Source organism: Thunnus albacares, chromosome 11, assembly GCF_914725855.1.
Source record: "Thunnus albacares chromosome 11, fThuAlb1.1, whole genome shotgun sequence".
Lineage (NCBI taxonomy): Eukaryota > Metazoa > Chordata > Actinopteri > Scombriformes > Scombridae > Thunnus > Thunnus albacares.
In genome coordinates, this window is record NC_058116.1 from 19,187,678 (window position 1) to 19,214,602 (window position 26,925).

At 38.5% G+C, this 26,925-nt stretch overlaps 1 protein-coding gene across 1 annotated transcript in view; it reads left to right on the forward strand.

Annotated features, from left to right (window-relative positions):
• LOC122992442 (receptor tyrosine-protein kinase erbB-4-like) overlaps positions 1-26,925 on the forward strand; it is a 351,271-nt gene that overhangs the window by 277,695 nt on the left and 46,651 nt on the right. Inside the window, exons 17-20 of the mRNA XM_044366234.1 lie at positions 1,378-1,510; positions 5,102-5,224; positions 7,362-7,460; positions 12,616-12,801. Of these exons, the coding sequence (XP_044222169.1) occupies positions 1,378-1,510; positions 5,102-5,224; positions 7,362-7,460; positions 12,616-12,801 (541 nt within the window). The remainder of the gene's footprint in view (positions 1-1,377; positions 1,511-5,101; positions 5,225-7,361; positions 7,461-12,615; positions 12,802-26,925) is intronic.

The window sequence follows — 26,925 nt, forward strand, 5'->3', positions numbered from 1 at the left end:
CTAAAAAGAGACATAGTGAAATATAGACTCCACACATTTTTTCATTTGTCAATTATTAAACAAAAGAGATAACGTATTAATTTATTTTGAGAGGGTGTTGGTGGCTGCTAAGGTAAGCTATCCCTCTCCTGGCTCTAACTTCATAATAACGGACAGATATGAGAGTCATATCGATCTTTTCATATAAAGGTATGTTCAGGCAGAAACCAAAGCAAAATGTTTGCATATATCCACACCACTCTGGGCAGTTTAATCTTGTCTTTCCATCGACTTTGTATGCAATCATGGTGCCTCTAAAATTGACTTCTGTCTAAACACCCTCTTAAGTAGAAGGAAGGAAATTGTCACTACTCTTTGGTAGACAATCTATGTAATGGTGACACTGTTTCTAAATTACCTCAAACAAAATTTTAAGAATGTTTACTGCAATTTCTGGTATATATATATATATATATATATATATATATATATATATATATATATATATAGGTATAGGTACCAACATGTCTGCAATAAGCTAATAATGGCCATATTTGCCTGGCTAATTTATTGGGCAGGCTCTAGTTCTCACCGGCTCTTTATAACCGCATGTTTAAGTCCCCAAACTAGGGGTTATCTCCCTGTGCATGCCAAAAAGAGATTAGGGGGAGATAGTTCTTCACTTGCCATGAAGATGGCTGGCTGTGATAACATTTTATAGGGTGTATCCTTTCAGTGCAATCCTGAATAACAGCTTTTTTTTTACTGATTTAGGGGAGAGCTTGAGTATGCCCTGACCAAATTAGGTTCTTTCATTACAGCAAAAAAGGGAGTGTGGGCTGGAATACTGGGAAACCATCTCTTCCTCCTCATTTCTGCAGCAAATCTGTAGACAGTTTGGGCAGCATATCAGGAAAATTATTGAGAGGCTTGATTTCACATGACAGCATTGGTGTGGTGCTGAGAATTCACTTTGATGGCTATTTCCATTTTTTTTTTTTTTTTATCTCAGCCTCAGTTTTAATGAGAGGGTATAGAGGGATATTTGTTACCAGTTGAAGCTTAGTGGAAAAATAGACAAAAACTGAAGGTGAAGAGGTTTTTTAAGGATCGCCCACATAAGCATATACTGTAGGGACATGTTTGTTTATTTGCTTGTTTGTTTCGTGTGTGTGTGTGTGTGCGCACATGGCAGTGTAAGAGTGATGCCAACTGCTATGTTTTTGTCCTTCTCCTCCCTGCTCCTACTCAACCTATTCAACCTGTCTGCCCCGCCCCCCTTCTGTCATTGTCTCTCTCCTCCTGGTGATAATGTTTCATGCATTCTCATCGCCTGCATCCTCTTCTGTCTTCATCATTCACTCATTTACCTCCTTCTTTCCACTTTCTTGTCCTAAGAACCCCTCTGATCGCAGCGGGGGTGATCGGTGGCCTCTTCATGGTGGTGATCATGGGGCTGAGCGTAGCGGTGTCTGTGCGCCGGAAGAACATTAAGAAGAAGAGAGCCCTTCGTCGCTTCCTGGAGACAGAGGTGAGCAGGAAAGTAGATGAAAAACAGATAAACGGAGAAAGGAGTAATTGCTGCTTGTAGCACTGGAAGATCATGTTGGCAGGAGGCTGTGCATGACTGAGACAAAACATAATACATAAGAGACAGATGTATGACACCTACTACTGCTTACTACTACTACTTATCTTACTTTGGCATAAATGAGTCTTTACTGCATTACTGTGAAGGAGTTCTGGGAAATCTGTAAGACATACAGTATAAATATAACCTTGCCATAACCTTGGGTTTAGAGATTTGAAAGCATTGGAAGCATGTGAGAAATACAGTATGAGATGCAAAATTGAAGGCAAATTAGTGAAAAGGGTATTCTTATTGTAGATTTTCTCATTAAAAGAGGAGCAAAATTATCTTCAGCACATGATTGACAGCTTTTAGTCGAAGTCTCTCATTCATTTCTGAAGAAAAAAAAAGATCAAAACATAGGAAATGCCTGAAGACTTTTGTCTGACTTTGTACGTCTACATTGTTGAACGCATATGTGTGCGCTTTCAAGTCTGTGTACATTTGTGGATGCGTGTGTGTGCGTGTGTGTGTGAAGTCTGACTGAAAGAGAGAGAAAAGATGGAGACATCTTTTCTCTCTCTTTCAGTCTTTCAGATTTCTCATGTCTCCAGACGGAGATTGCGGAGGTAGAAAAGTGTCAGAAACCCAGAGGGTCAGGTGTTGATTTTGTCATAGTATACTGGAGAGGACACTTCTGTTAGGAAAAGGTAAAGGAGCATACAATTAGCAGAGAAGAAAACACTTTTCCCCTCTGTTAGAAACACGAAGAGTACATCATTTAATGCACTTGTGTGTCTATAGTGAGGATAAGTTTGTTTTACTGTTTTCTCACTCTTCAGAGCACAGTATCAAGTATCAGTGACACTTCTAATGACAAAATAGCACTAATATGGCATATTATCATGCACATATTCCTCTCACATGGCTGACACTTATACTCTCTCTCTTGAGTACTTGTAATCTTCTCTTTTTTCTTGGTTACATAGACAAATCACAGTCCTGGCTACACTAATGTTCAATATATTACAGAGGCATGCTTCTACCACATTATATGGTTAATAAAGAATACTTAGGATATACACCTGCATGAGAAATAAGTCGGCTGTCAATCTTAATGACGGCATAATAAAATGTGCCACCAACAATGTTAAAAGTTAACTGAATGCCTAAACTGAAAGTATTTAATACATTTAAGAAACATATTTTTCTGAGAGCGATCCGAAGATGTAGGCGGAAGTTTACAAACCTCTACTACATGCATCGCACTAATAAACCTACACACAACACTCCTGTGGTCTATGTAAAGCATTTCAGTTTTCTAAATGCTTTTCATCTAATACAGCAAAGTTTTTGTGTATGCGTTCAACTATATGTGAGAAAAATATCTTAACAGTCACACTTTTATGAGCAACCTTGGCAGCTTAAACAATCAAACCCAAGCTTACTGGGCTGTGCTGTTACAAGCTGCACCAAAGGTAGAAGCAAATGTCAACTTTAGGAATGAATGCAAAGTTCACAAGCCTGTGCTCCATGAAATCTTCAAAGATTTCAAAATAAAGATTCCAAATGAAATTCCCATGCTCTGAATGAAACTATACTGTCTGCATCTGTTTTCTGGCCTTGAAGAGGAGAATTCTACTTTTTTTCAGATGTTTCACATTTCTATTAAATTGTGTTTTCCATCTTATTCCACTGCAAATCATGTGCTGGAGGTTTGTTGATTGCTTATAATACCAAATGAAGTGTGAAAACTTGCCAGCGAGGGTTAAGACACTGCATAGCACTGTGACCTCTATCCTGTGGAGATCAGTCAAAAGTAGTTACATTAAAGTAAATTGTATCTGTCAAAGTCTTTGTGATAACCAAGGCCACGCAGACTATTGAACAGTGCCTTCATTCATGAGTGGGGGGACACTTGCCAATCACCAATCCAACCATACAAGCTTTCACTGTGAAAATGCTGTACTGTATGTCAAACAGTGGTCAGTAGCTATTTTTTCATGTTTTTTTGTGTTTTATCTTTGTCTTTTTAACCATTTCTAATAAACAGAGCAGCATGTCTGAGTGTTTACTCATCATTCTGTTGTCTCACAATTGTTATTGTGAGATATGTTTCAACTGTAGCATGGTAACATAACTGAATGGCTTGTGTAACTATGCATCATTCAGTGTTTCAGCACCACATTGTAGAGTGACAAGGTGGACAGCTCCACTGTGCTTTACACAGCCTCAACATATTCAGCACCACTAATGCTGAACAGCTCCCTGCACGGTGGAATAGCATACAGTACTTGTTTGTGTGCATGTGTGTGTGAATATAAATGGTCATTTTTAAGACATCTGTGTTTTCTTGTTTGTGTGTGTGTATATGTGCGTCACCCACCCACCCTCTTGTCCTTCTTGTTTCCACCCTGCAGAAGCTGATTTGTTGTTCAATTTAAATGAGGAATGGCTATTGTTTTTAATCAAATGGTAACCATGAGCCAGAGGGACAGAAGCTGCCGACCACAGCCAGGCTGATTTACACTCTCTCTCTGTTTTTCCTCTCTCTGCCCGCCCTCCCTCTCTCTAATCTTCCACCCTTTTCCTAATTCTCCTTATATTGCTCCCTCTCTTACGCTTTTGCATCCTCTTGACTAATTCCGCCGCTCGCTTCTTCATCGCTGTCTTGTTGTTGTTTTTTTCTGCTACAGTTCCTCTCCCACTCCACATCCTCCTCCCTCACTCCCTCCCCTCGTATAATCTTTCTCATTCTCTTGCTATTTCATCCGTTTGTTCCTCCACTTGAGAAGTAATGAGACAACAAAAGTGTCAACTCCTTTTCAGATTCTGCAATTATCCACCTCACCCTCCTCTTTCTCTCTCTGCATCTTCCTCCTCTGTTCACATATTAAATATCTCATTTGTGATATTGAAATACTCCAAAATGCCATTCTAACCCTGCTGTCATCCTAAGTACTGGACAGTGACTGTAATTACTGGTTGTGACTAGGTATTTTGCAGAAAAAAGCTTCATTATTAAGGTTATTATTATTATTTTATAAAATACATGGTAATATTAACAGGTTTCTAAGTAATCACAACTTCAACTAGACACAGTAATGGCATTTCAAATTACACTATAACACAAATTATTCTTATTTTGAAGAAGTACTTATTTTCAGTCATCATTTCAAGTAACCTGAAATTATAATTCTCAATAAAAGCTTCACAGTATGACTTCCTGGAAATGAGGTCAGAGTTTTTTAGTAACAGTTTCTCTTTTTTGCCATCCTAAATGTGGGGTATGTAAGATGGCACCATCTACAGTAAAAGGGGTTATTAAATGTACCTGGACTTTAAAAAGCTACAGTGTTACTTACTTTTTAATTACTAATTACTCGACAATATGAGAAATATCAGATATTTCAACTGTCTCTCAGTCTCCACCCATAATTACTTATGACTCGTTGGTGGGCGACTGCATGACAAAATAATTCATTTTTCTGTGACCCTGTCTTACACGCTTTACTGACTGAATGTCTTCTGTGTTACTGGATGTGATTTTAGCTGGTGGAGCCTTTAACACCCAGTGGAACAGCACCCAACCAAGCCCAGCTTCGCATTCTGAAAGAAACAGAACTCAAAAGGGTGAAGATCCTCGGTTCTGGGGCCTTCGGGACTGTTTACAAGGTAAAACACACACAAAAATCAAACATTAATAATAACAGTTTGCATGTATTTCAGTTGCATTGTGTCTGTGTTGGATCCTTGCCACATTAACTAATATACTTCTAAATTTGATATGATGTGAGACCTTTGAATAAGAGGAAGACAAGAGAGACAGATTGCAGGATCATTAATGACAGGAAATGAGATGGAAGGCTGGAGGCGGGAGATGAAAAGAATAAGTAATAGCAGACATTGAGACCCCTGGGGTTACAGTGAAATAAGAGGTAGCTGAGGTCACAAGCAGTGTGATGATAGGTTGGGGAGAGGTTAAGACAGACAAAGCTGGAATAGGAAAGAATGGACTCTCTCTCACTGAAAGCATCATTGGTCATTTTGTAGATCCATCCATTCACATTATAGCACATTTCTGGGTCAGAGTTATGGTAGCAGAATGACAGATGTCATTTTCTAAAAAAACATCTTGCGCAATCCCCTGTGGAATCTCCAGGCACCTCTTGGCAGTGTTTATGGTGCCCAGGAGGCATCAAAGAGGCACTGGGTAACTATGGTAAATCTCCTCACTGGATCCTCTCAGAGTTGAGGAACAGTGGAGTGATGCTGAGATCAGCCCAGCCAGTCAGCAGAAAAACCTCACATCAGCAGCATGATTACATGTTCTTATTATTTCAGGGACATGTCAGAGGTCATTCAGATTGACTTGAAAATTTAGAGCTATGCTTTGTGGCTCAGCTCTCTGTACACCATAATACTTAAATATAAATCCCACATTAAACAAGGACGCAGGTGTAGTGCCTGCAAGCCAAACAGCTCAAAAAAGATGATGGACAGGTGAAACGATGCAGAGGAGAGTTAGTTAATAAAAACTTAACTTACACCTATCCCCCATGTCTATTAAATGATAGTGGGGCCATATGATGTAGCAATGTACCAACAAAAGGCAGTGAAGAAGAAAACTGCTAGCTGATGTAAACATGTAAGGTTTCAAAAATTCTTTCTTAAAATCTTCTTTGTGAATGTTTCATGAAGACTAAAACACATTTTAGGCCTTAAAGATACACAAACTGGATTTTGGTGAGAAACACTGAATGTAAACGATATTTGATTACTTCTCATGGTACCATTAACCGGTACTGGCTCAATTTCTCGATGTGAAGAGAATAATGCCCTTATAGGTTGTTTACCAGCATGTTACACTGAGCTGCATTACAATTTGGTTTAAATTGGACAGTGTATTTTTTTCATATACGCAATTTAATATATTATAAACTGGAAATATTTTCCATTGTTTTCTAAGCAGAAATGATTGAAGCTTGAGCAAAAAGGGAAAATGTGTTTTTGGACATTTGGAAATAGACCATAAAAACAGAGCAGTCTCCTTTTGGGGCAACTGTAGCATCCCATTTAGGTTTAATTAGCAACATAGTGATGAGGTTTTCACTCAAGGTACTGTAGCAATCAATATGTCTGAAATATTGCTGAAATACCTAAGGGTTTACAAACTTAAAACCACTTAACTATGGAATAAATGCACAATATTACATGCTGTAAGTGTAGTTAATTTGAAAAGTAAGATTCACTCTGCTGAATAATAATCATCTATACACGTGCAGGTAGAGTGAGTGTATCAAACAAAAGGGATCACATTGAAATTACAGCTTTGATAGGACAGGTGTTTTAACTTTATTAGTGGGGGTTTTGGGCCTCCTGTCACTGGAGATATGTAGTCACATCAGGGCTGAACAAAGGTGGAAGACATTTGAAGCATTTTGAAAAGTTGAGAGGCACTTGAATCATCTCCTCTTTTAAATGCTTTGACCAATTTGGCAGCTGCTAAATCACTTTAATCCCACCTGAAATTAGATACTTCAAAATGATTAAATAGTTTTACCCAAGTCTCTTTGAAGGACAAAATAACCTTTACTCATACAGCAGGCATTACATCCCCATACTTCACCAGTGAGAATATGGAAGGTAGTTATTTGAAAGAAGAATAAGAAGAATAGGAGGGTGAAAACTCATCAATTTACTGATGGAGATTCCTCCTGTTCAAATCTATAACTTCTTTCTTTTAATAATGAGTGGGGGTTTTGTGACTTTATCTTCACTATAATGACTCATGGTCTGTTTATTTCTTTAGGGTATTTGGGTCCCAGAGGGTGAAACGGTGAAGATTCCTGTAGCCATTAAAATCCTAAATGAAGCCACAGGACCCAAGGCTAACGTGGAGTTCATGGACGTGAGTATCTTGAAAACAAAAAAGAATCCATTGCAGTTAACTGTATTTTATGCTGCTAGGTTTCTATCAGCTTAAACCTGACAATCATTCTCTACAGTTCAAACTCAATTTTTACATAAGTAAGCTGGTTTCTCAATGTATATTTCATCATATAGAAGTATTTCATGATCATACATCATATAACTGCCAGGCTGCTGTCAGAATATGACTGTCTCAAAAATTTTAGCTAATAAAGTTAAAAGCTTAATTTCACCAAGTGATTGAAACCACTTTTCACAACTTACACATCCACTCCATCGGTGAAATTAAGCTATTAAGTACTACACTTCGATTACATAGAGACCAGAAAAGAAACCATCAGAGGCCCCTAGGACCCTTATATATACACATACACACACATACACCATGCCACAGGCTCCCAAGCACAGTGCACATGGCCCCATTTATAAAACATTCACAGCCTCAGCTCATTTCAAAAAGAAAAGTGAAAAAAATCTAAATTATTACCCCATGATGATGCAATGCAGATGAAATAACTCCCATCAACACACGTACAGATGCAAACCCAGGCACACACACATCGACCCAATTGCACTCATGTTTTGCACTTAGTTTGACAGTCTGAGAGGAAGAATTTTGGAGTGTTAGCATTTCTATTTTTATCATGTCTTTGATGAATAACCTACGTGTGTTACTGTATATTTTATGCTCAGTGTGCTTTGAGTCCTTGTTTGACAATCAGAAGGGAGACACAACAAGGTTATATGTGGTCATAGTATATACAGAGGGAGAGGTACAATAAAGTAGGCTATAAACCATGCATATTCATGTATTAGAAAAAAAAACATGCATTTACATACATTTCCTGATATGTACACGGCTCCATGTGTGCATACCATGACACAAAGCCAGCCCTTCGCCCCCAGCTTTCATTCAACACTCACTGAGATGGGTTGTGTGACAAAGCTGCATGTAGCAAATGAGCTTTTATTAACATGTCATGCTGGATATCCTTTCACTGTGGTTGTTGTGTGCTAACCAGTCAATATGAAGGGGAAACAATAAAATTCACCTATATTTGAATGATGTAGAGTTCACCCAGGCAGTGGAGGAGTGGACTTTTAAACAAATTGTGTGTAACAAGGAGGCAGCAGCAGGAGGAGAGAGAAATCTAACTGAAACATAACTCTATTTTAAGATATACAATTTACTAGAAGATGCATTTACATAAAGTGGAAGAAAATACATTTACATACCCAAACATAATAACAGTGGAAGAGTCCAGTCCAATTTTGTTGATGTTTGCTTTATTCATTTCGTTTGCCTCCCAGTAAAATCGTTAAGGCTCCATCTTATTTTCCAATGGTACCTCACTTCACAGTCATCCATTTCCACAGTCTTCTTCTATTGACTCCAGAGCAGCTGGGGGCTCAGCTTTTGCTCAAGGGAACATCAGTGGTAGTTACAGAAGGGGAGGAGAGCGCCATTCATTTACTTTACCCATCCATATTTTCTCAGCCCGTCTGGGAATTCTGACTGCTGACCTTCTCGCTGCAGGCCACACTCACTTGCCACTGACTGTTTAAAGAATGTCACTGAGGATTGATCGTCTTTGTGTGTGTATGCGTGTGTGTGAATATGTTTCCCAGTGGATGGAGTTTTTCCAGTCTCTCTATTTATGCCCTTGTCTCTGATACTCACCTGTGTTCCTTATCTTTTGAGGGTTCTGAGAAGGGAAGCTCATCCTTTTAAACAGCAATCAAATCATAGTATCACATTGAGTCAAATGGGCGTTTTTAGCCCCGCAACGAAATTACAACACATTACATTACAACTCCCTGCTACCAGGGCGTAGCAAGAGGACAGGGTGTCAATATCGTGCAAGACTGTCACACATTTATATGTATGCCTGTGTGTGTGAGTGTGTGTGCTTGTGTGTAATCGTAATAGTGGCTACAGGCAGACAGGGTGCACTATGTTATTCCTGCTGAAGGCCAAACTACTGCTCAAGGCTTGTTTTCACTGAAGCAGGATATACTCTTACGGTTTGTCCTTGGAAATTGTATTCAGTAATGCTGTTTCCCTTGTTCATGAAAATGATAATATTCTGTTCTTTTCATTAAGGTTTTGCTTAGTTTTTACTCTCTGTTAGTGTCAAACAGACTAGAGCAACAAAAAAAAATACATGCATAGATACAACACATTTATAAAACTATAATTAACTTTGCAAAGTGCTTCTTAAGACAAAGTTACACAGTGCCTCAGAAAAACAGTTACAACAATACCTACACTTCCTGAGGAAAAAATATCACTCCCTTTGAGTTTTTTCACAGTTTGAAAGTATTTGAAAATAACCTCAAACTAAGGCAAACAACGAAACGTTGTTTGCATATTTAATGTGATTACTAAAGAAAACTGAACACATCTCTTCGTGTTTAGGTTGTTAAAGCGAATGGGGTGACTACTTTTCCCAATACTGCAATTGGCGGATTTTAATTTTAATATAACTTTGAACACATGCAAACACCTCATTTCTTTTTAACTTTATAGAAATTTACTTTAACGAGAGTTTTTTTTATTTTTTTTTTAAATCCTCTTTCATTATGTTTTAATTTGACTTTGTTCAACAGCAAAATGAGAAATAATCAGCGGGGAATGAAATGATTTCTGAAGGCACTGTACTAAAAAGCACAACAGTTATGGCCTTTTATGCTTTAGGTTATCTTAGCTCGAAAGTTACGTTTCCAGAGGCTAAAGAAATGTTGAAGAACTATCTTTTTCCTCAGTGTATTTTTAGCCAAGTATCCACATTGGGCTATCTAAACAGATTATTACTAAACATACACACACACAGTCTTCTTCTTTCTCTCTTACAATACATATCTATACACCCATATATGTACACACAAACAGTAGAAACATACCCCCTACTTGATTTCTTTATAATTTATCAGCCTATCAGCATAATTCCAAACAGCATACGTTTTTCAAGCAGTATAAGATAAGGATTCAGACAAATCAAATTAAATGGAACAGAGTTTGATTAAATCTTAACTATACCTAAAAGGCTGAGTGCTGTGTAGTCAATAGTTCTGTTAGTTGTTTACTTAGAGCCCCTTTCAGACATGCACCCCTTTATGCTCCATCTGATAGCAATTTAACATGTCTCGTGTCTGAATAAGTGCCAGACAGTTTTACGTGAAAGTCACAATGGCAATCTTAACATTTCTATATCACTCTTAACATGGTATAAGTCTGAATAGAATGCTGCCAGACTAATGTGAAGGCTGTAGCAGTATAAGGTAAAATATACCCAGAGAGAGATTAAATGCATCTTGTTCAGCTTTCTAAAAACACTGCAGTACATTTCTCAATCTTAATTATGCACAAAGAAAATACATCAGTTTAATAAACTATGAAACACTGTGAAAGAGCCTTTTTTAAGTTGTTGAGGAGATTCCTTTCATATCAGTCTATAAAAACAAATTTCCCCTTGTGGTGCAACAGCGGTACAAGAAGTTAAAAAACCCCTTGTACAACCACAAAAATAATATCTCACAGGTCTTAGAATGCCATGTCACAGTGACAGTTGAACCCTAGAATCATCCTTTAAACATATGTTTACTTAAACGGCAGTCAAACAGCAGGCAGACAGAAAGACCTGGTCTCTCACAGACATGGAGTCTGATTTACCATCACCGTTATGTACTGCCACCACCGAACATCTCCAGCACACGAGCAGGGATCTGATTATGCAAGTGTTGTAATACTTGAGCCATATAAATCCTAGACTGCGTTGTGGTTGTATCTCTCTGTCAGTGCTCAGTGAAGCTTTACACGGGGTATATATCTGTCTCTCCGTCACACACACACACACACACACACACACATCCAGCGTCACTTACTGCATGTTGTATATTTTTGCTGCACAGCTAGTTGATATGACAAGATGAATTGTCATATCAACCCATAACCCTTGTAGTCACAATCTTTTGTGTGTGTGGGTGCATGTGTGTATTCATGTGTGTTGGTAGTTACATAGTTACACAGAATAGATGAAGGTGTATTTTTGTGTTTGGTGCATTTGCTGGATGGGGCGTCTGTATCATTTGAATAATAAGTCATGTATGTTGGCATTTACAATGCTACAATCATATGCAATATTGCAGATTAATATATCATATTTGCTGTTGTACAATACTAAACCTCCTACAGATAGATGTAACAAGTGAGTTCAAAGCTCTTTAAATATTGGAGCAGCTTCTTCATCTTTAAATGTACATGTTTTCTATACAGCAGCATATGCTACTGTATGATAATATTTCAGACCAAACTTTGTACACCACTGAAAAGACACAACTGTTTGGCAGAAACACATAACTTACAACAATCTCACCTTAGTGTGTTTACTACATTTTTAGTTTACACAAAGACTGCTGACAGTCTTGTGAAGCAGTAAGTCACTTTGATGTCTAAGCTTTAAATAAAATTCTACTGTATCTGACTTAGTGGAACCTTGCTGCTCGCTTCAATAGAAACTTGAGCCTAAAACAGAATAAGGGGTCTTATGATCTTTGGTAGTTCAGTTTATACTTGTACACAAGATGCTCTATCTGCCAGCTCTTGAATGTGCTGAGTCTTTGAACCTTTACTCTGGCATTTCTCTTTTGACACTGGAAGAAAAAATTTTAAGGCCCAATACCAGGGAAATATTATGAATAGGGTATTTACAAGTGCTTGAATATATTTTTTGTTCTTAATATGCAAATAGAAACACATCCTAGCTATTCTGATTATGAACAACTCAGTTAAATGCCTGGCTTACAGAAAGTTGAGAACATAAACTTTACTTTTCTTCTTCAGCTGCCATTTTTCGCCTTTATTACAGTGACCTTCTACAGTTTTGGAGGAGAATGTCAAGTTCAAAATTCTACACTGAATTTTACAATGTCACAGAAATACTATAGCTGTGGTGTAGTTCCTACTTGTTGATTCTTTAACAATGCTTTTCAAATCCAAGCATACAAATCTTTAACAGTTGGTTATTCCCTGAACTACACAATATTGTAGAATCTGTTGACCTAATGTTTAAAATATCAACCTTCATCCCTAAGCCTTTCCCCCACATGCCTGAGTGTATATCTGTCTCATTCAGGAGGCCCTGATCATGGCTAGCATGGAACACCCCCACCTGGTCCGTCTGCTGGGTGTCTGCCTGAGTCCCACCATCCAGCTGGTCACACAACTGATGCCTCATGGGTGCCTGCTTGACTATGTCCACGAGCACAAGGACAACATCGGATCCCAGCTGTTGCTTAATTGGTGTGTCCAGATTGCCAAGGTAAGGATAGAAAAGGTTGCTTCATTAGTTGTTTGACTGGCTGCATCGATGGTTGGTTGATACGGTTGGTGTATTTATTACTTAATTGACTGGTCGGATGTTTTGGTTATTGGCCAAATGCTTGGTTGGGTAGTTGGCAGGTTGGTGGGTTGACAGATAAATTAGGGGTTGTTTTAATATTGATTCATTTTGTTATCTGATTAAGTTGTTAATCAGTGGTTCATTATCATGATTTGCACTTCTGCTGCTTTGACTGTTGCAGCAATTATCTGAATCAATAATATGTGATAGGTTGGAGAGTTGGAGAGTTGGAAAGCCCTTGAACTGCATGTGGATCTCTGCTGCAGACTGTGGATCCACTGCTTTATATTTCATGATTAGTTTGCAATACTGTGCTCATATTTGCAAAGCTTTACAAGATTTATACTTCAGTAAGTTGTTTTTGACTGTTTTTTCATGATATTTTGTATAGATTCATCCACTATAATTGCTGTGTTCCTATTATAATTCCTTTTTCCTCAGTGTCTCCCTTTTTTGTCACCTTTTCTTTGGTTAGTAGTAAGCAAGTGATGTCTGTTTCTCACTACATCTACTTTTGTTGTTACACACGTTTTACAATACTTGTTAAATGTTTTCTCTTTCCCACATTTGTGTTGTGTTGTGGCAAGCCGCCATGCATCCTTTCCCCAATAGAAATCCTACTGTATAGATGTTTTATTTGGACTACATACACACATCTTTTTACAAAATGTCTCAGCTAAGAGAGACCAAGTGAATTACTACACTGTGTCCAGAGTGAAAAATATGTCTGTGTTGGTCTATTGTAAATAGCTGCAAGCCTGAGACAAGGACTAGAGATTTGGTAAAGTGCCTATGAGTGTGTGCTGGTGTGTGTGGAGGATTCAACAGCAGACAGCGGCGCCCCTTGCTAGCCTCTCTGGAGAGCTGAAGTAAATAATTCAAAGCCTTGCTTGACTCTGTATGGGAAAGTGTGGAGTGCAGGGAACTCAGTGGTACAGGATCATGGATGAAGATGTGCATTGTAATTAGTTATAATTTAGCTGTCAATATTAATAGGTAACAGCTACACCTAATAGTCTCTCACTCTGTCTCTCATGGTATCTGTAGGATTTGGAACAAAAATTACAGACTCACAAATCACCATAATGTTGAGTCAACCTCTCTGGCACAGTCTAACCATCCTTGCAAAACTTGAGCATTATAAGCCTCACAAACATGTTTTTATTCATTTTATATTATTTACTAAAACAGTATTCATAACAGGGCTATTGTATTGGATTGCATTATACCTCTGTATGTGTCATATGATATAATTATCTCTCCAAACATGCTGGATTAGGTCAATAGCTGATGAAACTGTCATGCACAGAGAGCAAAGTAATGGGTTAAAAAACAGGAAAGCAGTATGAAAATGAGTCCTAGATTTAATATCTTAGACAAATATTTCTGTTGCCATTTTTGGCTAAATCAGAGGCAGGCAGTACCAGTGAGCTTCCACCGGAAAATATTAAACCATAAATTAAACTTTGGATCACAGTTAAAATCATACCACATGAAGTGCTTTTTTTATACCAAAGCGATATGTATTAAGTCTTACCGCACTGACAAACTTCCCATGCTGTGTAGCACAAATATTTTCATGGTATGGAATTAATCACCTAAATTGCTTCTCGGAAAAAGGAGGGAGATCAGCTATGTACACATGAAAAAATATATTCCCACTGTGAACAGTTGTCAACATGGAGAGATGTATAATTCATAAAGGGTAGATACAATGATGTATTATTTACCACCATTATTCTGTGTCCCAAGCATGTATTGTTTAGTGTTTTCAATAATTGGCTACAGCTCCTGGGGACACAAATAGCCGTCAGGGGTCGCAGTTAATAAGATGCACAATCATGGGTTCATGCACACACAACCACATAGACAAAGTGACCTCCACGACGAAGGACTCTGAATGCCGATAAGGTGAATTGGGACACTTAAGACTTAATGCCATCAACATCCCCAAGTGTAGTGCCCATAATAACTTATTCCAGGCTCTTGAGTCTTGAAACATCTTTTCTGCAAATTATTTCATTATCTTTATTGTGGATGTATACATCGACTCATGATGGGTCTTACGGGGATCTCAGGGCTCTTGTAAGTGATAGTGCTTCAATTTTTGAGGCAGCATCCCTGTGGCCCTCCCTCTCTGTCATGGCCACAATCACAGCCATAGATTAATAATGGAGTGATCCACCATGAGAGTCATACTAATGAGCAGATTCATCAGAGCTACGAAGCATGCAGGGTTCTGATGCTACAGAATGTCTTTTCCCTCTCATGTTTTATCTTTCCATATCCCTTTTCTACAACCAACTATAGTATATCACTTCCTCTTCATTATATCTGCTTGCTTTTTGAGTTATCCCTCTTCCTCTTGGTTCACACCTTATTTGCTTCTTGCTTTTACAGTGTTGTGTTGCTACAGTGTCAGAAGTTTCAATTCTGGAACTGCCTCTACAATATTCAAAAGGATATATCAAAATATGATACCATCAAGCAGCGTGTTGTTCAGTTGATCTGGGCAACTTACTCAAGAGGCTTTTCACAAGTGGACATTATGTTGCTTTGTCTTTATTGGATGAAATGTTTCCATATTTTGCTCATGACACAAATTTGTCAAGTAGGTTAGGGGACATGAAATTCACTTTCAAACATGGTTAAAGCTTTTAGTGTTAGAGATGGCTTGATATCACTTTTTCATTTCCAAAAGGAATACTAATGCAAAAATATTACTGTGTCTGCTGATACTCCAGTATACCAAAAGAGACAGAGGGGACAGTCTATCATAAAATGAACTGATACCATTCAGATAACCAGAAATCTTCCCCCCTTATCATTTATTAAACTGTCAATAAGCCAACCATTATGTAACTGGCATGTTCCTGGCATTGTCTTGTAAAATGCTGCTGCAATGGATCCCGGGGTGCCACTTTTTGGAGTTTATATGTAATCCAGTGTGCTGTCAGAGTTAGTACACACATTTGATTTCCATATATCATCTGTTAAAACTCACTGCCTCAGTGTTCTCTGAGCATTTTGAAAACAACTCACTGACACACCTGCACACTACAGATGTTGGACAGCTGAAATGAAAATAAATAGGGGTCGGTCATCCAACATAATATTTCCCTTTTTCTGCTTTGCCTTGTCTTTGGTGTCTGGAGGAAGTTTGTTATGATGAAGCACACTTTGCATTTAGCTGTTCAGCTTGTTGCTAAGTATATGTAAATGAGTGAGCTGTCAAATGACATCTTGCTTCTTCTCTTTACACACAACGTGGGAGTATACAAATATTTACATGACATTACGGGGTCAGTAGTTTGTATCTGTTTGCAACTTTATTTTTTTCTGATATGCAATCCAATACTTTTGGCTTTCATTGGACCAATATCAATACTGAATATCGGATCGGCACATCCAGTCATTAGATTACGACTGTTGCAGCTGTAAACTGATTCCAGATCTTAAATCTTTTTGTAAGTTTGATATTGGTAAACCTTCTTGGCATGACAGGGAATTTGGTGAAAGTAACACATGTCTTCTTGCAATACTGAAATCAATCTATTGCTCAAACCACAATTTTTGTCAATCTGACAGCATTTTTTCTACCTCTGTGCTCAATTCACTGTCATCTAAGAAGAAAGCATCAGAAGTTTAACGAGTTTCATTTGAAAACACCGGTGATGATCCAATTATTCTAGTTATTTGCTGCATTGTAGTATGAAAATGGGACCGTTTCTGTAAGGCACTGTAGTGACAAGCTCCCTGATATTAAAGGGAACAATTTGGAGGCTTCTACATGAATCCTTTTGAACTGGTAGAAGAGACACCAAAAGAGACAGAAAGAGGGGAGATGATGTCATAAGTTGAGCTTGCACAGGGTATACATAACACTGACAGTTGCTGTCATGATTAATTTCCCTGTTTAATATTTAGTGTGAACTGCACACCTCTGCCTTTGAAGCAGAACTTGGTGTCCCGGTACCTGTGAGGCTTGTGTCAGGATGACGTAAGGTGATGTGTTTTGTCAGAACAGCATCAATACAACAGGCTGTCGTGGTTTCAGTTACAGTTGTGAATCTCAGTTACATGGTAGGAATATCTCATCGAAGCAAGCTTTACAGTGGGAATTGTTTGTCGAATTCACCAGCAAATCTTTCATACATTACTGCCTTAGATTACCTCCAACTCAGGTATTGTGCGAGTATCTGTGTGTGTAATAAGAAGGCCCCACAGTGTGTATCACAGGGTCATTTCTAGGTAAACCAGACTACGCAAACATGCTTCCCTTCAACTCATTACATACGCCCCCGGGGTTCCAGTGAAAACTGAGTTCACTTCCAATTCTACTCTGTCTACAGCATTCTCCCTCTCATGTCTCTCTGTTTTTATTTCAGTATGTTATTCTATTCTTTTTTTCTCTGTGTGTCTCTCTCTCTGAACATTCATGCAAGAAGAATATGCTGTAGGCTCCCATAGATGCTCATTTGAGTTCTCTGTCTTTTGTTGGTACATATATTGTATTACTGCTGTCATGTCAGTAATAAGGCAGGTTGCCTCATTATGTGGACCCCTGTTATAAGCTACCCACTGGCCAACTGTCTCCCGTGTGTTGCCACTTTCTAAACCCTCACTTCTATGAGCAACCTCTAATAATGCTGTCTTATGAATGCTGAAAAAGGTTGGCAATTTTTTAAATTTTTTTTTATTGTGCAATAGTACGGAAGGTCTATTTTGTTCATTTATCGATTCTTTATATCAATAAATGTATATATATCTATTTATATTCATGGAATACATTTAGAATGTTTGCTATGAAATGGGACGTTTGTTCGTCACAGCAAGAGTAAAATATTCAAAATGAAAAAATTTGTAGAATACTATTTCCACCGGGACAATTTTTCAAGGGCACCAGCTAGCTCAGGGCAACAAAGGTTTGCCCTTGAATGAATATGATTACTTTTTAGTTTTTTTAATGACTTTAATAAAGGAATGGCTGTGGTTCTGATACATTTCTCCTGGTGCAATGCAGACATACAGTGGAGATGCCTGGTATTGACTACCTTATCATCATCACAGTAACTGAACACAAGAACAAGGAGTGCTGCCATAATTTTAAATTTAAACAATTGAGTTAAATGTATTAAGCAGAAAACTAAGAAAACACTGTTGTTCCAGTTATATCCCATGTCTACTGGACCCCTCAATCTCTTGCTCATTTCCTTCTATTTTGATATGGACCACCCATGTTAGTTTGACTATCAACCAACACGAATTCTGCTCTCTTCTCCCACTCTGTCTATTGTGGAAAGTCCTCAAATTGCATTCAGATGTTCGATTCCAGCCAGCAGTGGCACATAGCATGCCTGCTCCAAGCCTGCATGTTAACACACAGAAGCAGATCAGGCGTCAAGCCTTTGATACATAGCAACCCTTAGAAATGTCAACAAGTGTCCGCCTATCTCCCTTCCCCTCGCTCTATCTCTCGCTCTTGCTGTCTGCCTCTCTTTGATTTCCAATCTAATTAATTCTGAAGCTTTTTTGTGGTGGTCTTTCATGACTGCATAAATAAGTATATGATTCAATGTTAGCAGCCGGAATACCTCCCTTCTCCCGGGTAAATATCAGCCTGAAAGGGCTGTTTGGTTTGACAGCAGCTTTATGCATGTTTTTATCAGTTGCAATTCACATCAAAGTGAAGGACTGGTTAGGTGGAATTAATGGATGCTTGTTTTTTTTTTCTGTTTTTTACGTAAGTGGTGTTGAAGCACAGTGTAAAAGAGGTGGGACTCAGTGCTGCTATTGTATTTCTATAGTAAAATACCATTGGGAGAAGTTTAGATTTAAAAAGTTTTCATGTCTGAATGTGATAACAGGCTGTTGTGTACTCACCTTTTCCTCCCACTTGTGCAGCATGATTTGTTTTATCTGCGGCACATTTTTTGTAACATAAATTGAATGTTTTCAGCAAAGGGAGAATACCAAGTCATTCCAAGTCAAAAGGCTAAAGTCCAAGATCAGATTCATGACTCAAGTCCACATCTCTGCATTTTAATGCTATCACCAACAGCCTATTGCTAAAGTTCGTAGGTAAATCCAGGGAAAAAAAATAAAATAGCAGGCAGATTGCTGAGGAATCATGGAAGTGCAGTGTTGATGTGTGACCATAGCGAATGAATTGAAAAAGTTTAGAGAGTTAAGCTCTATTCCCGTTCTTCACACGTGGCTTCTTTGTATGTATGTTTAAGACATAATGCAGTTCATCCGATGAACTTCAGCTCAGCTCAAAATTGTAGTGTCCAGATATACTGCATTTGAGGCATTTAGGGAGCATTGGTAAATTGTAGCGTCTACCAATAGTTTGCATGAGAGGTGTTTAGGGGGCGGGCACTGTTCTCCCCAGGTATTGAGAAATCAGCCTGTTCTGAACAGGCACATTTTGAATGGGCACTGCATTAGTTGTCTTAAATGAAAGTAAGAGTGGTTTGTGACGTTAAACATGATTCAGCTTAAAGTATCCTTTTGATAAAAGGGTTGATCATCTGAACAGAAATGCTCAGTCTGTAGCTGACACATCAGTTGCTCTCACTGTGCATTCAATCCATGAATGTGCAATTTGTTACTTCATTATGCACATTCAACGGTCCATTACTTGCCTGATGACCTAAATATCTTTTTGACCACTTTTATTTGATTCATTAGAGTTGCTTCTTCCCAATTTTGAGTGAAAAGAATTAAGGGGCTTCTAACAGCTGAAAAAAATAATTATTTTGGTTGCAGTAATACACGCACATAATACGCCTGGTGCCTCAAAGATAAAAAATGAGTAAATAAGTAACCAAAGAAAGGTTTTAAATTGGGGTTGGACAATCCTATGCCATGAAGAGCAAACTCAGACTCGTGTCCATGTCATATGACTCAAGTCCACACCTCTGCAATGTAATGTATCATCTATAGTGTATTCCTAAAGTTGTGAGGAAATCCATGATTAAATGAAATGATATTTGATATATAGTCTTTAATGAAAATGCAATCTCATCCTCGTCTGAAAGTGAAAGTGATTTGTGACATTAAACATCACCCAGCTTAAATGATCCTTTTGATAAAAGGGTTGAATTTGGCCATACAGGCTGCACTTGATTAACAACAATGCTCAGGCCGTAGCTGACACACATCAATTGCTGTCAGTGCATTTAATCGATGAATGTGCAGTGTGTTACTTAATTAAGTACAGTCAACCATTACTTGCCTGATCTTTTTGACCATTTTCATTTGATTTATTAGAGTTCCTTCTTCCCAGTTTTGTGTGAAAAGAATTAAGAGGCTTCTAATGGCAGGAAATCATTATTTTGGCCACAGTAATACCTACACATAATATGCCTGCAGCCTCAAAGATTTAAAAAATGTAAATAAAAGTTTTAAATCAGGGAGCTAAGTGTCTGCATGAATTGTAAGTCTGGAGTAGCACTCCTAATCAGTATCAGAGAAATCACCTGCTGAGGTGATCGGTTGTAATGAAAATGTGCAGACTGTTGTCTCTATTCGCCTATTTGCTCCAAACAAAGGAATTCAAGTATTTTGGGATGTTGTTCACAATTGAGGGTAAAATGCAGCGTGAGACCAACAGGGGGTTGGAGCTCCGTCAGTAGACAGAGTGTACAAACTGTTGTGATGAAAATAAAGGTGAGCCTGAAGTGGAAGTCACTCTTCTTTCCAACCCTCAGTTAAGGTCATAAGCTCTGGGTTGTGACCAAAAGAAAGAGATTGTGGATAACAGGGGAGGAAATGAGTTTCATTGGCAGGATGAGGATTCATGTGGAGGTTTTCCGGGCATGTCCAACTGAGAGGAGACCGAGGGGGCATAAGCAGAACAGAACATGAGCATCATATATCCCATCTGGCCTTAGAATACGTTGGGATTTCTCAGAGAGACCTGGAGGAGAATGCTGGGAGGAAGGACATCTGAGCTACTTAGCAGTGGAAAAATGAATGTATTGATTTGTTGTTATAGTAGTAATAAAAGTAGTAGTTGTGTAGTTTTTTTACACTTGTTTTGTTCTTTTTTTAACCCGACAAAGGTCAATTTTAACAAGAAAAAGCTTTGACTTGTGCTTGCCATGTTGTCAATCAGACGCACACACAAACAAGCCAAGAGAAATACATTCACTCACTTTCTCCATATCTGTTTCTGTGTTTCTCTCTCTTTCTCTCTCTCTCTCTCTCACACACACACACACAGCTACATATGGCAGTGACACAGTTTTAACAGCATCCTGCTGAGCAGAGATGGATGTGGTCAGGTAGGGCGGTGGGGGGTAATGGATGACTGCAGGCAGCCCACACAATGGATGAGACTGGCAGCTCAGGGAGACAGGTCTACGCTAATGAGTGACTGCCAGACACAAACACACAGACACACACACACACACACGCAGGTAAATGAAGGCTTGTAGGTATCCAACCTGGCAAACACAGACATTAACAAAGAGAACATTTCATAATTTGATTTGATGCATATACACACACGCATATATGTGTTGTGATGACCCCAGACTTACAAACAAACAAACCCACCCACACAGACACTGTTTGACGTACAAAGCACATTGTCAGTCTTTCTTTTATTTACCAATTAATTCTCTTTTCCCTCTCTCTGTCTGTCAGTGTCAAACTGCAAATGTTCTCACTACTTCTTTACCTTTTCTCAAACATACACACATACACACAAACACTGTGGCAGAGATATGTATCTTTATCCACTGCTTTATGTCAAGACTTCGCCCTATATTTGCTCCCTTCACTACTCATTACAGAACAGGTTCACCCTGTGATTTTATATTTATTTCCCCAAGGACATAGATATACCAACACTCGCATCTTTGCAAACAGAGATTTGTTTCTGTGTGTGTGTGTGTGTGTGTGTGTTAACGTTCGCTGTGCCAGTCTTTTTGTATCATTATGTAGCCTAGAGGCTGTAAAAGTAAGCTTTCTCAACAAGGCAATTGAATAGAAATTTGAAAAAGTGTGGGATGTAGCCAAGAGAATGCCACGGAATTGAAGAAAGGTTTGTCTACTATAAAAACAATTAACTGCTTTGCATTGTATTAATTGTTATTGATTATTCCGAGTATCTTTGTGATAATGAGGTTAAGAACAAGGCTGCGTAAGCGTGGCAACAAGCATGCTTCGACTATGTGTGGGCCTTTCTGTGAGCTTCTTTTTAGTTATTTTTCTATAATGGGCAGGTACAGCAGGTCATAGACCCATCTGGTCAATTTTTAGACATTCTGGTTCATTGATATATGCCGGTAGTGCCACCACAAAGTTCAACTCATATCTTGGCCTGTAAGTCTTTGACCATGTGTAACGGTAGCCAGCAGGTACAGTACTGCGCAGTGAGTAAATTTAACTCACCAACTCCTTAAGAGACGTGCTGGTGACAGACACTGTCGCCTATGGGTTTTAGCCTCCTTGCTAGCGCGCCTGCCTCCCATCTCTGAGGTCATGAGTTTGAGTCCAGTGCGGAACTGTGCTTGGCTACACAATGTAGGCTACACTGGTGCTGTGACCCAGATTGGAAGTGAGGATTAGTGGTGTGTGTGTACCCGTTGGCCACCGTTACACATGTCAGCAAATGTCTGTTTTTCCATGAGTTGACTGAGTCAATACTAATCCACCAGATGCAGACAATCCTGTTACCATTTCAGCAAATGTATACAGCTACCATTTGGAGTTTTGTAAAGACACATTATTTGCTTCTTATAGATAGTGTTGCGCTTCCTCTGTTAAATATCTTTAGGAAGACTTTGCTAATTTTAATCTTTACCTGCAATAAAATATTTTTTGGCTACTTTGGGGGGAGTGGAAGTTGGGAACACAACATTGACATATTATTTTTTAAGTTGAGATGTTGAACTTGTTAGAAAACAGTTTCTTATTTACACATCCAACAGTTATGGAGTAACATTATCATCCATTTGGAGTCATGAATGCAAGTCCAATGTTATTCTCTTTAAGCTGTTTTTGGTCTCTACCAGTTCCTGGGGGACATATCTGGATCTTTGGTTGGTAAATGCTCAACTAAGTTCATCAGCTAGTTGCTAACTGTGTGTGTTCAGTGAGAGAGTGAACCAAAATAGTATAGTTTCAGGCCAGACAGCTAAACAATGAGCTGAAACTCACTGTAAAGCCCTATAAAGCTGAGAGGAGCTGCGGAGTCTAGTGATAATTCTCTGTAGGTGCATGTAGGTGTTAAGTGCGAGTGACACCCCTCACATTACACACTGCCATTACATACGTTGTTATAAGAAATATGAATTCATTTGACAAAAAACAATTATAATAACTACAGAAACAAGGTAGAGGGTACCTCTATTTCTTCATGCTGACAATTACTAAAATTGTTTTGTAGATAGTATTTAATGCTCTGGAGTGCCCATTTATTAATTCAGCACTTTGCCCATTGACATTTTTTCCCCTGCAGTTTTACAGTTGGAGACACATCCAATGAATATAGTTTGATTATTTCACCCAATGAAATTGAGCGTTATGTCATCATGACTAAAATTACTCAGTGGAAAGTCTATCTCTCAGCCCTTCGCTATACATCTCTCTATCTTTCTCAAAAAAAAAAAAAAAAAGGCATGTATGTGGGGGAAAGTGTTAAGGTACTTTCTGGAAGCTTCTCCTTGATCTAAACTCTAACATCATCTGTGAAATGAATACATGTAAATGCAATTATAAGTCTTACTAATGTACCATAATTGATTTTTTTTTAATTAATTTAATTTTTAATGTTCAAATGTTTTGTATGTCTTTGTGTATTGTTACTGTTAGATGATGCACACAAATGTAAAAAAAGAAGCGGTTTATTGTGGGAAATGTTGCTGGTTAAATCTGTGGACATGCTTTGAAATAAGTGAATAAATTCATACATCCATTCAGTATATGGTCATATATACATGAAAATGTGTGTGCTGAGGCTGCTGGTGCCAACGCTGGTGGATAGCTTGTCATCTCTTAGCCATGTAGGCGGAAGGCCAACTCTGCGACAGCTTGGACCCACTTCACTTTCAATTAGTCGCCTGCCTCTGTAGATGCCTCCTCACCAGCCTCTCTGGAAGTGACTCAAACCCTGCGTGTGTGTGTGTGTGTGTGTGTGTCTGTGTGTGTGTGTGTGTCTGCGTGTGTGTAACAATGAGAGAGCGAGTGCGTGAGAAGTGATTGTTGATGGGAATTAACATCCCCATTATGTATTGTATGTAAATAAAATGTGTGCGCATGCATATGAATGTGTGTGTTTGTGCATTTTTCCCGCTTCAAGGGTTGTGGCGGGAGGAAGGTGGTTAATGAATGTATGTGTTTGAGTATGTGTGATGATGTCCAGTGGATATGTCCGTCCCTTTGCTAGACAGGTGCAAGTCTGTGTGACATCTCACCCCTCAGGGTTGCCAGGCACCTGCTAGATCTTTGAATGAGAGACTTGAGGGTGACACTGGTCAATTGAGAAGGATGTGTGGCCGTCCCTTGTATATCAAATACAACAATCTTATCTGAGAAGTATATTGACGTGCATATACTGTATGTATGTATGTGCATGTTAATGTGGCATTAATGATTTTTTTTAATTAATAATTGTTTTGAAATATGGAGTCCATATTAATTTTATGTGGAGATGAATATATTATAAATAGAAATATGTGGGAATTACTTCATATTAATTTATTAAAGTTTGTGCTCTATGTCAAGGTAATTGTGGCAGGACATTAGCCATTTTAGTGCCTATTGGTTTTGTAATTGAAATGCTCTCAAACCTGTGATCATATTTGACCTAAAACATATCAGCTAGTACTAAATAAATGTGCCCAAAATGTGTTAAACACCCTAATGATTCAGTTAAGAGGAAATCTTTTGGTGTTGTAAGAATGCAGTTACCAAGATGAGAGGGAGTAACTGTGGAAAAAGCAATCAAAGCCAAGCACAACCAACATGCCATTAAACCTTTTAATGATCTCAGTCTGTCCATATTCCAGTTCACTGCAATTAGCAATAAAACTCTGAACGGGTGCGGACTTATGATGTAGCTGTTTGAGTGCAGGTCAAGTTATATGGTACAGACCTGCACCATCTGTTATTTTCAGTAGTGTCTGACTCATACAGAGGGCATTGAAATGTAAGTACCTCTTGTTCTGGCTGATTGTTTTTTTTTTCTTTTTACAGTACAGTTATGCCATCAAGAAGCCTAAGAAAGCAAATTCAAGTTAGTGAGTCAGAGATACATTAAATCTTCTGTGCCTGTGAGCTATTTTTGCATTATAGTTTGTTATATTGTTATTGTAGTTTATCATATTTCCTTTTCAGATTTACTTTGTATTTTTGGAAAATAAATAGTGGCTGGTGAAAGCTGAAAACTATCCACCTAAAGCAGTATCTATATAAATTGGAATAGGCAGGTCACCCATGATGCCTAATGTTTAAGGCGCATACCAAATAATCGCAACGTCCATGGCTTGATTCGCCGTCGGGGGACCCCCGCCACCCCCTGTCTCACTACACTGACTCTCAAATAGGCCGTAGCTGAAATAGACCACAGAGTTGCAGAATTAGACATTTTACCCACAGTGTGTAATTTTATTAATTGTTGAAATGTGGCAAGTAACATGTAAATATTTCTTATCTGGTACCTGACTAATTAAATATGTGGTTATTTACAAACCTAAATGTCATGCAAAAACAGAGGTTGTTTGGCTTGTTTGTGTGTGTGGATGTGTTTTGTATAGAGGTACAGTATATCACACAGATGCATCACTTCCATCTCATAATGATTAGTCGCTGCCACCAGGTGTGTATACAGTTCTTTAATTTGAATTAAAATGGCTAAAAAAGTACTGCAGTGCCATGATGAAGAACATAACCTACACGCTGACCTTGTCTCTTATGCTAATACAGGTATGCTTATCGCAATGGGTCTTTGTAAGCATACTAATGTGTCTTTGGGTCAAATTTGAATAGTGTCATTATGAAACAAAATTGTTTATATTTTCACTTTCCTTGTCCTTACCCAGTTCTGCACCCCTGTGCCTGTGGACCCCAGCTTGTGCAGATTCATATCCAAACACATCTGAAAAGCTAAAATGGCATATTTTGAAAGCTCACGGCTCATTCAAACTCTCTCAAGATGCCCTGTGGAACTGTCACAGTTCAAGGTTGTTTTGGAGTGTCATCAGTATCATCTGACAAGTGAAGCAAATGAAACAAAACTATAGAAAAACCCGTCCTGCTCATTTGTCCTGATCGGGGTGCAGGGTTTGGCATTGTTGAAGCTGTTATCATGGCCAAGACAGAATCCTCCTGTTACAATATGGCTTTTGTTAAAGCTAGTGGACGGGATGCAAGCACGTCTCAAACTCCCCTCGGCAAACTGGGGCTGGCTGTATAGGCCTCACACACTCACACTCTTGCATCCAGACACATACACAATGACACATCCCGGGGCTCAGAAGAGGAAACCGTACAATATTGATAGCAGCTTCCAGACCCCATTCTCTCCGAGGCTTACCACACAATCACCTACAGCCACAAACACACTTGCACACTTGCAGTGGGGTTCAAATGCAGACCATAATATAGAGATTTACATGTGCACATACTCACACACCTCTTGGATTGAGGAGAGATACTGTATGTATTATTTACTGGAACTACAGGGTACAAAGCAAACTCAGATTGAGTAAACACCGTCTGGGAGGAGAGAGAACGGGTTGGTGGGTAGAAATAGAGTCAAGAGCTTAAGGAATGGACAAAATATTGCTATGTTTATTTATTTAACCTTCCTTTCATCATGCAAGTCTGTTAAGATTTTTTTTTTTTTTCGAAAGATCTGGAGCCTCATTTATAAATCAGTGCTTAGGATTCATATCAAAAATTTGCTTGTGTATAAAAGACAAAAATGGTGTACGCCAAAAAGTAATCAAATGTATAAACTGTGCGCAAGTACATCAGCATGCAGTTTTCCCTTTATGAATCACAATTAACATGAAAATGTGCATATGT